Source organism: Sphaeramia orbicularis, chromosome 12 (genome assembly GCF_902148855.1).
Source record: "Sphaeramia orbicularis chromosome 12, fSphaOr1.1, whole genome shotgun sequence".
NCBI lineage: Eukaryota > Metazoa > Chordata > Actinopteri > Kurtiformes > Apogonidae > Sphaeramia > Sphaeramia orbicularis.
The window spans coordinates 42,109,633-42,124,034 of record NC_043968.1 but is presented as its reverse complement, the minus strand read 5'-3'; the positions used below and the strand labels follow the sequence as shown (position 1 = coordinate 42,124,034).

The 14,402-nt window shown below is 39.1% G+C and overlaps 1 protein-coding gene across 1 annotated transcript in view; it reads left to right on the top strand.

Annotated features, from left to right (window-relative positions):
• The window catches only part of snd1 (staphylococcal nuclease and tudor domain containing 1), a 180,898-nt gene that overhangs the window by 151,067 nt on the left and 15,429 nt on the right, over positions 1 to 14,402 (top strand). The window contains exons 19-21 of the mRNA XM_030150986.1: positions 1,067 to 1,190; positions 3,587 to 3,656; positions 5,657 to 5,770. Coding sequence (XP_030006846.1) covers positions 1,067 to 1,190; positions 3,587 to 3,656; positions 5,657 to 5,770 — 308 coding nt within the window. The remainder of the gene's footprint in view (positions 1 to 1,066; positions 1,191 to 3,586; positions 3,657 to 5,656; positions 5,771 to 14,402) is intronic.

Sequence of the window (14,402 nt, the reverse complement as noted above, 5' to 3'; positions counted from 1 at the left end):
TTCAACGACATAATCACATTATCTGAAGAATGCATTAATGCATATTGTGGTGGAGAGAGGATCCTTTAGAGACAAATAGATTATATTAATATAGGTATGTATTCACTTAAAATACAAGACATACTTGAATTGAACGATACGTCGATTTAACAAGAGGTCATGACCACAGAGGAATATAGCGGAGACAGTGAGTCAAGGAAGGAAGATCCAGGAAAAAGCAAGCACGAGCAAGAAAGGCACAGCTTTTTGTATAGCTGTGTGGATACATCACTGGGAACATAGTCTGGGTGCATGTGTGAAACCAGATATGGATCTTAGAGGTGAATAAAGCCCCAAATATGGAAATGTCACACAAGTAGTTCTATAAGAATCAAATACTTGACCAATCGTCCAAATGACGGTACTACAATATCTGCACCGAATTTATACTGTGGATGCATCTGAATATGGAGCAGAAGCCTATTGAAAATGGGTCACCTTAACCTACTTCTTCAAGGTCAAATGGCCTTGTGCAGTTCTAATATCTGAGTATTTTCAAATATAAATATGTATGTAATAAGTTTTACACAAAGACAATCTAATCTAAATTATAGGGCAATAACTTTCAACAGAATCTGACACTATATTTGGCCAGTTGGTATCAAAAGTGTGCACCATATTCTGTTTAACATGTAATTTACTACTACTACTGCTGCTCCTTTCAAAGGCGTTAGAAGCATTCAGTTTATTATTGTTGACATTTAAGAGGCATATGATTCTGTTTTATGTAATTGCATGGGTCAAACTGTTAACATTTGTTGCTGTCATCTATTATTATGGTCTGTATGGCTGAGGCTGAGACGTACTTTGATTTTCTACTCATGCCCTTGGACCTTCATGACAATAAGTCTATAGATAAGATCAGTTGTCCTTTTTCTCTTAACCAATTCTGTGTTCAAAAGAAAAGAATGAGTCGTAACCCTATGAAATATTTGGATAGTTACATCAAAGAAGCTCTGACCACACTTGAATTTAATGCAGAAAGTTTCTCTCCATCACTTCAAATCCATGCCTGTTACTCTGTCAGGAGGCCAGCTGGAGAGTCTGATGGAGACCATGAGAGCAGAGATCGCAGCCCAGCCACCTGTCGAAGGATCCTATTCTGCACGTCGAGGGGACAACTGCATAGCCAAGTTTGCTGATGGTGAATGGTAAGTATACTGTACATTTTGATAACTAGATCGATTTTGAATGGGCTTACAAATGCTGTTAATGGTTGAGTAAATGATCTTTATTCTGAATCCTAAACCCAACTGCAGCGTCATAAAAAATAGCCTCTGTTATAACAATGCAAGACTTTTTTTTTTTTTTTTACACCCTTTTCCATCAGGTATATTATGTGTGTGTGTGTATATGTCTGTCTACATATTTTGTTGATTTATTTATTTGGTTGATTTGTTTTTCCTTCAAGAATATTGCCCTTCTCTTAAGTATTACATTTTTACTTCATCTCTATTTAAGCCTGTGATGCGTTAACTGCAGACACCCACAGGGTATAATTAGCTTACTGCCACTGCTTTGGCCCTTTAAAATCAGCAGTATCTTGACAGTAACGCATACAGTCCTTGTTATATAGTCTCTGTACTGGATGTTAGAACTTTACAGATGGTCATGGGGACAGATAGAAGTCACTGTGATCAAGGGAGGAAAATGTTTGCACACTGGCACTTGCACTATGTCATGAACTTATCATAGAAGGAATGTGAAACTGATAAAACAAAACAAATGTTGCCCTGACACAAGTGATCTGTTCTCTTTCCTCAATTCAGCCTCATTCCTTCTTTTCCCCCGGGGCAAAAGATGAGTCACTGTTGTAGCCTACCACCAGTACAAGTCAAAGTGCATTTTAAAAGTACAATCTGTCTCTAAACATTCAGGTTTCTCATTGTTCGTATCTTCTTGTTGCTTTCAACAACATAATAGTCCTCTTGCAGGTGGCAAGTGCGTGAGATTTCTTGTAAGAGTCTTTTTTTATTTTTTTACAGCCTTATTTTATTCAGCAAGCTAATTATGTTCATGTTCACATTGTTCTGCATCCATATCTTTGTATTCTTTTCTATGATGCATGTGGAAATGTCGGCTTGTTTCATTAGGGGGCTAATTAGAAATTCGTCGCCTTTCAAGGCCTGTTAGAACACAGAGTCAAAGTGAATAGGATAGAAAAAGCTTTGTTCATCAGTCACCCGCACTTTGTCTCTCACTCTTTCTCTCTCTTCTCATTGCTGTGCTTTATGTCTTCCTGTTAATCACGTATTCGGTTTTAACTTTGTTCTCTTGTCTCTGTCTTTGCCCATGTGGACCTAATTATTTGGCTTTTCTCCTGCTGTCCTTGGTTCTCAGCCAATTTGTCTTCCCCACTCTCATTTGTTTGTCAGAGTTAGACAAGTGATGGTCAGATGAAGAGGTGCTTTCTGAGTTCAGCTGGAAAAAAAATGCTCCTCTACATCTTCTGCTTGAAAAAGAATCCATTTTTAGTGACAATTTTAATAGAATTTTGGGGATTTTAAACTGTTTTCCACAACATGTCGGTCTCGACACCAGATTTAATGAGTTTGTTGAATGGATAAATTTATTTTACTTTTCAGAACAGTTGCAATTATTTTTCTGTCAGTCAGTCAAACCAGTCATTACCCTAAGAAGACATGTTGAAGTGGTTATTTATAGAGGTGGACCGATATATCGATTTTTTTTCAATATCGGCCATCGGCCTTTTTTTTTTTTTTTTTTTTTTTTTTTTTTTTGGAAAGCCGATGTTTGATCAGTAGTAAAAATGTTATAAGATATTTGATCAGGCACCTGTGTGGGCAGCACTTGAAGTTCAATAAATGTTAAAAGAGTACAATGTGTACATATATTAATAATTTCATTTATTGTACTGCATAAGAATCTTAATTATCTGACTGTTTCAATTGTATTTTATGATCAATGGGCTTGAAAAAAAAAAAATCGGCCTTAAATATCTGCCTCAAAAATCGGCCATGGGGTGACAAAATTTTTAAAAATCAGCATCGGCCTTAGAAAAACCCATATTGGTCGACCTGTAGTTATTTGCAGCCTGTGGCCTTTTGTTTTTTTTGTTTTTTTGTTTTTTTTTGTCATCCATTTATATGTCTTGTAATGTGTGTTTCTTCACGTAAATCAGCCTTGATAAATGTGCAACGAAATGGTTCCCATACACGTAGTAAAACTACTGCTTTTTGTCATTAGTACTAATGCACTAAAGTTATTTGCTGTAGGGGAAAATTGGTTTAAATTTCTGTCCTTTATTGCAAGGAGGCCTCTCTGCAATTTCCACATCCCTGCCTACAGTATGTCCTGATAGATTCTGTGTCCCCACTTACTCCCCCGGCCTGCTCATCCTCTCATGCTGCTCTTCCCCCGATCACAACAGACAGTTCCTCCAACACCTTCTCCCCAGGGAAATAAGCATGGAATCATTTACTCATCTCCTTTTCCTCTTGTGTCCTTTCCTTCATCTCTGTTTCCCACTGCTCTATTGTCTCTCTTTTCCCCTCTCCCTCTCTCAATTATTCTTTGCTTGCTGCAGGTACAGAGCCAGAGTGGAGAAAGTTGAGTCACCGGCAAAGGTTCATGTCTTCTACATCGACTATGGCAATGTGAGTTGACTTCTGACCATACATTTTGACTGTGTGTGCCTGTACAGTACAGTGAGTTTGCATTGCTGTCACTGGAAAATAGTGTTATGTTTGGATCTCAAAACACTCAAATATTAGTGAAGTCTAACTCCCAGCCACGGGGAATCCAGTATCTGAAGAGGGTTGTTTTTGTAGATTTTTTGCATCTACAGCGTTTGCTTATTTTCTTGTTCAAAGCAGCCCAACTGTCTTTATGTCCTTCAACTGGAGTTTTTGGGACAAATATGATGTCGGCTTGTTTGTTTTCCCTTTATTGTTTATGACTGAAGCTAAGAGTGCAACTGTGTATCATTTTATCCCTTTTCATAGCAATGATAAAAGCAGAACTCCCCTTCTTTGTGAGTCTCTTTTTTTTATTCTCTGATGACGAAGGCACTACATCCTTGAGTGCATCATTGTGTGGTTTCTACCACGTGCGTACACATTCTTGCATCACGAAATGGCTCATGCAGCCAACCCCCAGCCTGCGGGAGATTTCCCATGATGCAGTGGAGCGGCACTGTGTGTGACTGACCTTAAAGTGGGGACGGCTCAGGTTTTTGCTGGCAGACACGATGCGTTCTGGCATGTTGCTGAAAGTGTGATTCTCCAAGGCCGACCTGGCACACAAAAAAATGGAGCTGATATCCACCTCAACCCATATAGTGATAGTTTGTGTCATTTCAGGTTGAGTCATTTTGCCCTTAGTTAATGCTGCTGTTATTAGTTTGTGATACTGTCTCTGACGTGATTGACTGGTCAGCACATATGTGATCATTAGCAAACACAGAGCAGAACACTTGTCCTTCATTTTTAAAGGCCACATTTACAGTGCTGTCCAAATCTAATATGGCATCAATAAATCTTAATGTTCTAATGCCTAATAAATGTTCTAGGTATTCTCTGTCTAGACTGTACAGTCCAATGAACACATTAACCCAAGATATGGGGTCATTAAATTAACTTCCCACTTCTAATGGCATATTTGTCTGACTTTCCACCAGTGTGTTCTCCCTTGATTAGCCTAGTGATCAGTGGTCATTGCGTATGTCAGCCTCTACGTTTCAATATATATTACATTATATTTCACTTAATCAAATGCAAATTTAATGCGCAGTCCTGTTTGCAAACGGTTTTGACATAAAAATTGAGAGCAAGATCTTCTGAGCTATTAAGTTTAACTCTCCTGTGGGCCCTTAAGCACCATCAGTCATAGGATATCCTATTGTAACTGTACTATCTAACTGTACATAAAATAAATGCACCACCAGCTGTGTTTGATTAAATTCATACTTCTAAATTTTACTTGAACATGTTGCGTCAGAAACCCTTAATCATCATATTCAGATGCACACTGGTGACATCGCTGCACGGCATCGCTTTTGTCATTTTAGTCATCTTGCTGTGTTTTCTAATCTGACATCAACTTGATGTCTATTGTCGTCTTTACTCTTAGCTTTTAGCTGAGCCAGAGAGCAGATGGAGCCCACTGAAAGCGGCCTCACTACTGCTGTACAAACAGCTGTGAAATGATTGTAAGGTGACATATACAAGCATGCAGCCTTTAAGCTACAAAATGGCATCTGTCCTTTCACAGTTGTAAACTATCATCGTTAAAGTGACATAAGCACATCAATACTGATTTGAAATTGAAAAAACATGAAATAAATACAAATCAGATAGTAATTTGACTTTCTCCTTGGTATGTGATTTGCTTTGTTAGAATTACAATTACACCATTATCATGCAATTCCCTTGTAAATACATTTAATATTATTCTAAAGAAGTAAACTTGCTGTCAACAATTTTCAACTTTATGTAAGTAACTCTAGTTCACCTTAGCTTGGTGTTCTGTCATAACTGGTGCAACTCTCTTTAGCAGCATAGCAGATATTTAAAGATTTTTGCATAGTTTGACATCACGTCTTGAAAAATGTGCTATCTTGGCACTGATTTCTGTCCTTCCCTTGTCCCTCCCTCAGAGAGAAGTTGTGTCTTCCACCCGTCTGGCTGCCATACCCCCTGCCTTCAGCACCAGGACTCTGCCAGCACAGGCCACCGAGTATGCCTTCGCCTTCATCCAGGTCCCACAGGATGTAAGTGCACGGACCAACACACACACAGAGCAGATATGTCGCAGCTGAAAGCTCAAAAATGAACTCTGATATAAACTTCTTCAGTCAGTGCCAGCTTTAGAAAGTTGGCTTTCTCTGGCAACACATAAAAACTGTTTCACTCATCACGTAAGGTTATAAGACTGTAGCCACTTTTACACAGAGAATCCAGAAAAAAGGTGAGATGGTGATCCCACCTTTTTTCCACCATTGACTGATTTCCACGGCCAACTCAAAGGAGTAACAGAGGTGAGACAGGCTGGACTTTTACACAGTGGACCTGCATTCTGGAATCAAAGGGGTGGTGATGCAGCATTTAGTGTGACGTATAACGTGCATGTAGGGCTGGGCAATATGGGGAAAAAAATGATATCACGATAATTTTTTTCATGTCAAACGATAATGACATATATCATGATATATAATCAAATCACTATTTTTGTCAAGGTTAAATTTTCCGTTACTCATAAGTTACTTGTGAAGACATTAGAAGGTTATTTTTTATTTAAATATGATTAATTTTCTGTTGGAATTTGAACATGACAGATGTGCTGAAGAACATTATACAACTGTTTCAGATAAATAAAACAGATACATATATTTAAAACTAAACTAAAAGTCTGACCAGCAGGCAAAAGCTTTCAAGTTTTAAAAGAGAACACAAACATAACAGATCATCTTTACCAAACAATACCGGAGTTATATACGTGTGGGTGAGTTCCTTAACTGCTGTAACTGGTGTAAAACCGAAAATAAAAATGAACATGCTTTGACCGTCCAACTCCCGGCTTTTCAGTAACCTGGTCGCCCGAGTTCTTGATCAAATTTTCTCCCGAGGGAACACTCATTACCTCCCACTGCAGCCCAAACATTAGCGTGTGTGCTGCGGCTGCTCTTATGCCTGCGCTGTGTGCATCAACCTAACTTGACATGGCTCTAGCATAATTTATTCAGTGTGGTGCCACTTAATTATGATTGGCTGTTCTTATGTCTGTCAAAACATGGACGAATGAATTCTGTCGAAATTGTATCGAGCATGTCTCGTATTTCTATCGAGAAAAAGTTATACTGCGATATATATCATTAGCGTTTTATCGCCCAGCCTTACTTGCGCGTCAGAAATACCCCGAGCATAGCAGTGTTGGCTCTCAAAACAACAGTGGATGTTTATTTTAGCAGTGCAGATTTTAAATTTTAATTCAAACTCAAACCCAGCTTCTGAGCGTTTACAACATGATGGTGTTTGCAGTGAGGGACACAGGCGAGCATCGTGTTGGCACTCATTTTTAAATCCCCCCAGCACAAGGGTCGCACACGCAATATGTCATCCAAACGTCACACCTTGGTTGCGGAACGAGAGGTGTTCCTTTTACATAGTGTTCTGCAATCATGATTCCACCTTTATCACGGCTCTGTTACTACCTCCAGAGGTGTTACAGAGCCGTGACTGAGGTGGGACCAAATGATCCCACCATTCCGTTTTCACAGACGTCATTCTGGAATAAAGGTGAAATATTCCCGGAACAGAAGTGCTGTGTATAAGGGGCTTGTAACTGACAGACGGGGTTGAGTTTTCATTTCAAGCTAGTGTTGGTGTAAAATGATGCTCATACATAATGCATGTCGCACAAAGAAGACCGCAATGACAAACAGTAAGCCACTGGTTTACTCTACTACAAAAATTGGAAGATAATTAACAGACACTGAGACACTCTGACATTAAAATTGCATGTCTAACCTTGACATATGCACTTCCTTTATGAAAAAATCCAGGTACTGAATATGCGTTTGTGCATTTAAATGTCCATCGGATTGCCTAGCAGCAGTTACTGTTTTTCCTGCTGCACTAATCTTCTTGTTTACATCGAGTGTGTTTACTTAACCCCTGGTGACCACTTGTGTACGTGCTTATCTTTGCATTTGTGAGTGGCTGTGTTTTTTTGTGTGTCAGGGGGTCAACTCATTGGTAACATCCTAAGCCCGCTGCATCTAAAATGGCTTGTGCAGATAGAAACATGTTTTCTTTGGGTAACTGCAGACCAGCGCAGTATTAACCCCATCTGTAATTGCATCTGTGTGCATGCATCTGAGATTGTTAAAGGGTATTTGTTCCACTTAGCCTAGGTAGACATACTCTGCATGTTTTCATAATGTCATATGTTCCAAATTAATTATAGATTACGGTTCCTTTTTTCTACGCTTACTGTTATTTTAATTTGTTTATCTAGGTTGGAGGGGTTTTACTCCACAGTAGCACGAAAGCAGTCTAATTCAACAACCCTGCAATAAATCCTCCCTGCCATATAAGTGTTTTAGAGAGATGTTAATTTGCCTTAATGGTCACTTTGGGACCTGTAGTTTGGTGCTGAATGTTCATTAAAAGGTCTTTTATAATGTAAAAAAAAATCTTAATTTAAACTAGGAATAGACTTCTATATTAGGACAGATCAATAACAGCTTTGTTGCTGATACTGGAAAATCGGCAAACATGCCATTCGCTGATAGTAGCAACCAATGTTTATGTTAGTGTGTTCATCTGTTGGAAGCTCCCGGGATGAGTCAGGATTCATCTTGGTCTCATTTTTATAAATTTAATTTGATCTGACCACAAATAAAGCATTACTTAGTATTGAGGACCCACACCAGGAAGGAAATGGGTAAAGACATTCCAACGTGCATCAGTTTTATTGTCCTTGTAAGCTGATCCCCAAACTATGGGCTGATCCTGTGGGCTCGGTGGGTTGGGTCACTGAAAAATGGGCTAGAGTTATCTGTAGGGATGCACCGATACCACTTTTTTCCAGACCAAGTACAAGTACTTACATTTGATAACTTGCCCATACCGAGTACCGATATGCGTACTTAATGATACCATTACAGTTCTTAGTTACTTTTGAAAATGTGCTTTATTGTCGTTGTCATTAGTCTGACTGGAACAAAGTGCTGCTACTGACATTTAATGCGTTGGAATGAGCATTTCTCAATCAATCCACGGGGGGCACTCTTAATTAACTCTTTAAGTGCCAGACAGTTAAGGGGATAATAAGCCTTAAAAGTGCCACAGAATTTGGCCGTTTTTCAGTATTTCGCGTCGTTTTTATAATATTTGAAGAATCCTGCAGGAAACCGCTCGGTAACATCCGACCGATTGCTGATTAGATCCAAAACGCACCGGACGCAGCCGATTCATTATTGATCGTAATTTGCATAATTTATTATAATAATAATAATAATAATAATAATAATAATCATCTTTATTTATATAGCACTTTTCATACATTAAAAACTGTAGCACAAAGTGCTTTACATATCAGTTTAAAAATCATTACCGCCCCCCACCCACACCCACCCACTCACCCGCACACACACACACATAAGAAAGAACGTCATCGAAATGTGAGAAAGAAATGGGGGTGGATGGTTTGTTTGTACACAAATATGGCATGTTCTCCAAAGCCGATCTGATCGGCCCGTGGCACTTTACAGGTTGTTTTCGTAAAGCCGATTCAATCGGCCCATGGCACTGAAAGTGTTAACCATACTTGCTAAAATACCATGAAGAAAAGTAAAGTTTTCTGAGAAGAAGAAGAAAGTAAATAATAACAAACATGGAGACGACAGGAGGTAATACTAATGTGGCTACTAATATTGATATTGATGAGGGTAGTTGTCATAAATATGTCAGTAGTTTTTCTCCAACTCACACAGTCGCCCTTTGAAAATATCCACTACCTCCATTGTTCCCGGTGGTACTGCTTCTCCATCTGTGTACGTACAGAGTCTTATATATAAGATAATATGATGATCTTTATATGGGGCTGGGTACGCATCCGCTAGCTCCCGGAAAATGGACAGAATTACGTGTGGAGGAGAGAAAATACGCTCCATCTGTATTCGTCTGTCTTTAATGCAAATTGCAGTCAGTGTTACTTTTGTCACCGTCATTTATTTAAAAAAATCTCTACACTGCTGACATTACTCCTCCACCATGTACCTGCTGCACTGTGAGGTGAACATCACGCTGCCATAAGTGGTATCGGTGTGTTTGTATGGGAGCACTTTTACGAGTACGAATATTATACACACACTCAGTATCGGACCAATATCGGTATATCCCTAGTTATCTAACTCTAAATGGAGCAGTTGTGATAACTCTATATAAACCCTATGCTTGACAGTGTGTTTACCTCTTGTCTCCTGTGATTGACAGTCCTATGTGGGAATGTGTATTTAAAAGTGCGTCTAAGGGAAAACCTAAGTCCTGTATTTATAAATCTGTCAGCTTGGTATGCTGACCAAGATGTTACACCGAGTAAGCCAACCCACAATATCCTAAAAACTGTGAAAGTGAAACAAAGGAATCCTGTCTTAAAACATTAACTACTAATTAATAAAACAATTAAACTTAAGACTTCAACTGTCTAGATTAAAATAATATTTCATTTATCTTTTGTATTGTTTTGTGGTTGTTTCATGCATTTGTTTGACTGAAACTGTTCTCACAAGAGGCCAAAAGACCTCATAAGAGTTCAGTTATTTATATATAATGATTTGTTTCTCTGACAAAACAATGGACAGTAAATAACGATAAAAAAACAAAATAAAGAAATAAGAAATCAAAAAAGAAACAGTGCAGGAGTTCCACAGTCCATGTATCCCTAATTGAATCCACTTTTCTTTATTGACATTGAAGGACAAGGACATATCTACAATTTGCAGTGCCCGTACTTCCTGTTGATGTGCATTAAAGGAAGTGTGGATGGGTTAGTGTTCAATAAAACACAGGACATTAATCTCATTACATTTTGTTGTGACATATCCTTTGATTTATTTTTTTTTTTTAACATTAATACCGAATAATTTGTTATTTTTCCAACATAAATTGGACTGACTGGCCTCTCATTGGATGAATATCAAAGCTTCTCTCAGTTCACTGGCTCAGTAAAAGATGTGTGTATGCGTGCATGTGTAGATGTGAGGTTGTGTTTGAAGACGTATCCATGTGTGTGAGCTGGTAGGGCCTGCATGCTGCTGCTGTCACCTGTCTCATGAGTCAGTGTCTCCTGAAGGATGAAGTGGCCCATCTGTTGGTCCAGCCCAGGGGACACAGGCATCACCTACACTTTACTGCCCCCAGACACTCCAAACCACACACACAGGGCTTTACCACATGTTGGAAGCTGACACGCACCTTGCACCTCTACATCTCGTTCTCTCTCTGTGTCACTCTGAATCTGTCCAACCCTTTTTCTGTTCTTTCTACATTTTCTTAGTTTTCCTCTCATGCGTGCGCTTTATCTGAAGCTTTTTACTCTGTCACTCACGCTGACAGTGCAGTGCCCCACTTGCGCTTCACCTTTGCTGCTGCACGTTGGAACGGTTGTTGCCTTCGTCTCTCAATCCTCCACCTGATGCCCTGGAAAAATGTCTGTCTTCACAAGTTCTGAAGACAAAAAAAAAAAAAAAAATATGCTGGGGGATGAGATCCCGCTGCTTTCCAGTATAATTTCATAAACTATTCAGCTGTTTTGTTGAAAGAATAGTATCTTCTGAAAAATAGAATTGTAACTTAACAGCATAGGAAGCACAGTGCAGGTATTCTGAACTATAAATACTTCAGCTTCATCATCATCAGAGCAAAATTTGTAGGCATGCGACACCTGTTTGCACATAAATAAATAAAATTAAACCAAGTAAAATATACATTATTTTCAGAACTGTCTCGCAGCAAGAAGAACAAATGGTGCCAGGCACAACAAACCCAGCCCCTCATACATATTGTAAATTATTTTGACATATTGTAGCTTATTTTCTCCCATTATATGTACATGGGAGAAGAAAAAGAGTTTGAAAATTCATAAAAAATTTTTTAACTTTTCCCAAAATGTAATGACATCTATTCTGGGTCGCAGGCAATCTATAAACCCACTTTGGTATGAATTTGACCAATAGTTTTGTTCTGCTAGAGTGTTAACAAACAAACCAAACCAAAAACAATACCCCTTGCCTCCCCTTCGATGGATGGGGTAAGAAAACAAGTATTTATTAACATGTATATTTATATGAGGTCAAGTTAAAGCATTTGTCCAGTTCAAGTGTTCAGTTTATCTGCCAATAACGAAGTTGTCATACAGTCTGATGGCAGTGGGGACTATCCAATCCAACAACGCAGTGAGGTGATCCTCCTTCTATTAACTGAGCCAGCCGTTTCCACTAATTTGACCATCCGTCTTCGTCTTATGATGTTGTGTTTCTGCCTCCACAGTGGACTGCTGCATTAAAAAGCATATGTGCAGTATCTTAGTGCAGATATCTAAGAACACAAGTCTTCCACACTGTGGAAACCACGTACTGCTCACTGTTGGCCCAGATCCTTATGGATTTTTGTCAGGTAGTCTGTGATCCAGGAAGGCAAAGGCAGGGTCCACCCTCATCCCTTTGACCCTGTCTCAGAGTGTGAAGGGTTGGGTGGTGTTAAATGCACTTGAAATTTCAAAGAATAGAATCCTTCTATAACTCAAATAGAATCATGCAGATGAGAGTAGGCTTGATGTAGGATGTGAAGGACGGCATCATCCACTCCAATGTGGTTTCTATATGCAAAGTGCTGGTGGTCTATTCTGTAGACACACAAGCAGCTGCTCCTTCTGCAGTCATTTAGCTCAGCTACACCCCACTGTGAGTATATGTACAATGCATGTTTTCTGCAGAGCTGGGCAGAGCACCTCCTATTCTTGCATAAGGAGCCTTTTTTGCACAGGGTTTGGAACACATCTGTAGAAAAAAAAAGCCTGCAATCTGAGTAGCTTAATGGTGGTGGTAAGGCGCTAGCACTGTAACCTCACTGACATCGAAGATAATAGACTAGATCTTTTCTTTTTTTTTCAGACAGTTAAACAAATGTCGCAAATATAGTCAGGTATATGGTGAGGGTCACATTAGTGAAATCAACAAACTGCAATAAATGCATCTAGATGTGTTTGAATTATAATATGTGGGGCCTGGTAAAATGTTTGTACTTTTTGGAGATTAACAAAAATATGTCTGTCACACAATGTATCTACTGATACTTCTTGCAAGACACCAATTTGTAATGAAATGTAATGTGTTCAGATTTCGCCACTAGTTTTTATCAAAAATATTGCATTCTTTGCCGTAGATATTTTCTGATATATCTGGCCCTAGTTTTCTTAATATTGACTTAACCTCCTAAGACCCAGGACATGTCAGCAAAGTACAAGCTTTTTTTGTTTTTTATTAAATAAGTGCCTATATTGGAAACATCATGATGCAACTGTTTTTTCAGATACAGTTTTTAAAATTTTTATGGATTGTCCTTTGTGGTGGACAGTTTTCTTTTCTTTTTTCTTTGTCTAAAGTTGTAAAACTCTTGTCCACAAATGTGGACAGTGGGTCTCAGGAGGTTAAAGCACCTTTTTACACATAATCTTTGTGAAGGAGTTCATTTAGTTTAACGAAAAGAAAAATATTTTATGACTTCTGAAAAGTAAGGTGTGTAGAGTAGGAAATGTTTTGTGTTTATACTTGTCTCAAAAAGAATCAAAGAAAAAAAACATACACCCAAATATATTGACGTATACTGATGGAAAGACTCAATTCACATGTAGCAATTATTTCCACCTTGAACACTAATCTAGGCCTGTTTTCCTCATTTGCTCAGCAACAGTGGGTCATTGGAAGGCGCTCTTCATGAGTTTTAACATATTCTTGCTCTATAGTACTCTCTTCCTGCATTTCTCCTCGCTCTCCTCCTTTGTTGGCTGTCTTTCTCCCTCTGTCTTGCTGTCTTGCCCCAAGCACCCCTGCAGCGCCACTGACAAGTTGACCAGAGGGGGAGCGGGGACGAAAAAGACCCTTAGTTTGTGCCTTGAACAAGCTTCCCTGCCCACACATGCTCACACATATACACCAGACACGTACATACCCAAGGGCGGCTAGCTCGAAGGGGGTTGCCATGGAGACAAGACCAGGGCGAGAAGAAGGGAAGAGAAGAGATGGATGGTGTAAGTGAGGGATGGATGATGGCCAGGGACTGATTTTTGTTTTAAGTGTCTTCCTGCCTTTGAAGATGCAGCATCTTTGTTTTTCCTGTTTCTTACCCTCACTGCTAGAGGATTTGAGGTCAGGACAGCATTGCAGCTGCTTCACCTTCTTCTATGCTGTGTTCAATCAAATGCTGGCCTTTCATAATACAGAAGGTTACAAATAACACAGGGTGAGGTAACTAACTGCAGAATGAGAAGAAAGGGACAGGAAGAGGAGGAGGAGAAGAGTGGGTGAGAGTGAAACCATTACATAGTTCAGCCAAACTAGAATCTCCTCAAGTGTTTGAGCTGACACTTTGTTGTTTCACAACTGGCAGATTTCTGAGTGCATGATAGACCACATTACTGAGCCTGTATGTAGACATGTTTTTGGCAGCTTTTGTAACAGTTTGTGTTTACGTGTACTTGCCTTCACCAAATTCAAATCACTGTCAGGGTTATGCATATGTAAGGTGGTTATGTCACTGTTTGTATGCAAATACGTTTAGTCATTCCTGCTTCTCTTCTTCTTCTGTTATCAACCCTTCTGTCTTTCATCAGATGTCTTT